This window comes from Octopus bimaculoides, chromosome 27 (genome assembly GCF_001194135.2).
Source record: "Octopus bimaculoides isolate UCB-OBI-ISO-001 chromosome 27, ASM119413v2, whole genome shotgun sequence".
Classification (NCBI taxonomy): Eukaryota; Metazoa; Mollusca; class Cephalopoda; order Octopoda; family Octopodidae; genus Octopus; species Octopus bimaculoides.
The window spans coordinates 17,690,854-17,694,407 of record NC_069007.1 but is presented as its reverse complement, the minus strand read 5'-3'; the positions used below and the strand labels follow the sequence as shown (position 1 = coordinate 17,694,407).

The 3,554-nt window shown below is 43.1% G+C and overlaps 1 protein-coding gene across 1 annotated transcript in view; it reads left to right on the top strand.

The window, feature by feature from the left end:
• The window catches only part of LOC106870154 (dynactin subunit 2-A), an 11,235-nt gene that overhangs the window by 5,506 nt on the left and 2,175 nt on the right, over positions 1–3,554 (top strand). The window contains exons 7-10 of the mRNA XM_052977149.1: positions 1,215–1,268; positions 1,563–1,712; positions 2,388–2,490; positions 3,086–3,177. Coding sequence (XP_052833109.1) covers positions 1,215–1,268; positions 1,563–1,712; positions 2,388–2,490; positions 3,086–3,177 — 399 coding nt within the window. The remainder of the gene's footprint in view (positions 1–1,214; positions 1,269–1,562; positions 1,713–2,387; positions 2,491–3,085; positions 3,178–3,554) is intronic.

Below are 3,554 nucleotides of genomic sequence, written 5' to 3'. Positions count from 1 at the left end.
AAATGGTAAGTTTTATACAAATCATCAACATCATCATCGTCGTCGTTTAACGTCCGCTTTCCATGCTTGCATGGGTTGGACAATTTGACTGAGGACTGGTGAAACCAGATGGCTACACCAGGCTCCAATCTGATCTGGCAGAGTTTCTACAGCTGGATGCCCTTCCTAATGCCAACCACTCTGAGAGTGTAGTGGGTGCTTTTATGTGCCACCTGGCACAAAGGCCAGTCAGGCGGTACTGCCAACGGCCACACTCAAAATGGTGTATTTTACATGCCACCTGCACAAGAGCCAGTCCAGCGGCACTGGCAACGAACGATCTCGCTCGAATGTCTTTACACGTGCCAGTATTCTGTTAAGGGGCAGAAGGGACCATACCCAATATTTTGGCAATTGCATTCTTTCTCCTTCATTGAATAATGAAGAATTTACTGTGTGACTTTTTGGTGGAATTGGTTATCATCATCGTTTTAACGTCCAATTGTCCATGCTTGCATGGGTTGGACATAACTAGTTGAGGCAGATTTTTGTACGGCCAGATGCCTATCATTTTACCAACATTTCTCACCTGATCCCAATCAGGTAATCAAGGTAATATTTTCCCCACGGTTGGATACGTTTTTCACAGATGACCGGAGAATGAACAATATCACTAGTATGATAATGATGCTCATTTAGAACCCTCACGGAGGTGCAATGGCCCAGTGGTTAGGGCAGCAGACTCATGGTCATAGGATCACGGTTTTGATTCCCAGACCGGGCGTTGTGAGTGTTTATTGAGCGAAAAACACCTAAAGCTCCACAAGGCTTCGGCAGGGGATGGTGGCGAACCCTGCTGTACTCTTCCACCACAACTTTCCCTCACTCTTACTTCCTGTTTCTGTTGTGCCTGTAAATTCAAAGGGTCAGCCTTGTCACACTCTGTGTCACGCTGAATATCCCCGAGAACTATGTTAAGGGTACACGTGTCTGTGGAGTGCTCATCCACTGCACGTTAATTTCACGAGCAAGGCTGTTCCGTTGATCGGATTAACTGGAACCCTCGACGTCGTAAGCGACGGAGTGCCAACAACAACAACCATCACATATTGTCAGGACAACACACATACACACACAACAAGTTCCTTTTTGATGTACAAAAAAAAAAAAAGTGATGTAAATAATGAAAGCCAGCTATTCACATATCTTGTATTTCATCTTTGTAACTGTTTAATTTTCATTTCTTTCAGTCTGCTTTAACAGCTGAAGTTAGCAACAAAAGTCTTTTGGTAAGTTCCTTCCTTAATCCTACCAACCCATAGCTTCTGCTTTGTTTCTACTCTCACCTTTCCTCATCCTTTCCCTTCTTTTATATCAAGGACAGCTCATACTGTCTCCACTAGACTTAATGCTACTCTCTTTTACTCTTTTACTTGTTTCGGTCATTTGACTGTGGCCATGCTGGAGCACCGCTTTTAGTTGAGCAAATCGACCCCAGGGCTTATTCTTTGTAAGCCTAGTACACATATCTCCTGTATGTATATGTATACTAATCTCTGTCTCTTTCTCCCCATCCTTCACAGGCTGCAGTCTCTAACATCAACTCAAAGTTATCTCTTTTGGATCCGGCTCAAATTGACCAGGTGGAAGCTCGTTTGCAGAATGTCCTACAGAAAGTCAATCAAATTACTGAAAAAAAGATTGTTTCTGATGATTCTGAGAAACAGGCAAAGGTTTGACACATTTTGTTGTTGTTCTCGTTCTGTGGCCTCTGCCTAATTCTAGCAAATTAGGCTTATGGCAAAATAAAATGTATGTGCAGGCTATGTAACCTAGCTAAGGGCCATGCTACATATCTGACACCCCTCATCAGGACCTGGTGAGTTACAGAGCTGTGTTGAGCTCTAATGTCACCTTCGGTGTAGTTTGTACATCTAGACGTCTCTTTTGATGCTAACTAATTTACAGTGTTTTACAGTGTGTAACTGTAAAGTGGGTTTTTTTTTTTTTATCTGACACTGGTACTAATGAGGTCAGTGTAAGACAGGAAAAGAACAAGAAAATGAAAGAAAACCCTGCAACTATATGGGGCGAGGGAATTTGCCAAATGTTTGGTGCATGAAGTATGATAGAGGGATAGGTGTTTTGTTATATAGAAGATATACAACGATCCTAATAAGGGCAGGCAGGAGTAACTGGGAAGAAGATATTTGGAGTACAGTGTAGACATGTAGACTGTCTATGTTGTATCTAAAGTTTTTGGTTGTGGCGACAGTAGGTGATGGGCATGATAAAGTTGTCTGTTAACATTTGAAACAGCATTTAAGTGCAGTTCAGGGTATTAATGGTGTGTTTGTGTTTAATCGCTTCTCGTAATTAACAGCTTAATGATTTCTTTGTATTCCCAGGTGACAGAGTTATATGAGATAGTTAAAAAGTGGGAGAGCATGGCCGATGTATTACCGCAGGTTGTTGACCGGCTGACCACGTTGAAAGACATTCACGAGCAAGGTGAGTTAGTTTTTATTGGAACTGACCAAGTGGTATGTGGTGTTGGCATGCGGTGTTGGAGTTGACCAAGTGCTTACTGTGTGGTTGTGTGCAGTGTTGGAGCTATTATAGATGTTTTCGATCTAGTTTGGATTCTTTGCCATCAAATTTGAATTCTTTACGGTGTGGACTGGATGCTTTTTAAGTGGCACCTGCACTGACAGGGTCACCAGGGACTTGCAGAACACAAAATAAGAAAAAAACTTTTAAGAGGGGAGGAGGCATTGGAGGAGGTGATGATGAAAAGGTTATAGTGAGATAGATACAGGTGTCTTGCTGTAGAAGAAGTACAAGGTTACCTGGCCAGAAAGATCAGGAACGAAGACAGAAACAGGTGTGCTACCGCAAAGGAACAAAGAGAGCTTTAGTCGGCCCAAGGCTATAGTAGAGGACACTTGCCCACAGTGTCACACTGGGACTGAACCCAGGGCCATGTAGTTGAGAAGCAAGCTTCTTAACTACACAAGTATTTTTTCTCTGCTTTTCGTCAATTATTCTTCAAAGCTGTCTTTCTAAATGCTATTCATCTTTCTATTACAATCTTCACTTCTTACAGCCCTACAGTTCAGCCAAGCCCTCGTCTACCTCGACACGGCACAGCAGGAAATACGCAAAACTCTCACGGAGCATGGTGATATGATGAAGCAGGTGAGTCGATTTCTACCTTTTGCGAGGTGGACGGGTGGAGAGAAGACTGGCGGCGGGTTGGAGAATATTGAATTGTGTAGCAGGAACTAGGGGTATGTGGGGTGGGGAGGGGGAGGAGAGACTTGCACATTTTTGGAATATTAAGACTTGTCGTTTACTGAAACTATCAACATACACAGAACACACACAAGCATGCATACATACACAGATACACACAGAAGTACATACAGACACACACACAAACACTGACCTACATGGGATCACACAAACACTGACCTACATGGGAACACACAAACACTGGCCTACATGAGAAAACAAACACTGACCTACATGGGAACACACAGGCACTGACAGACATGGGAACACACAAACACTGG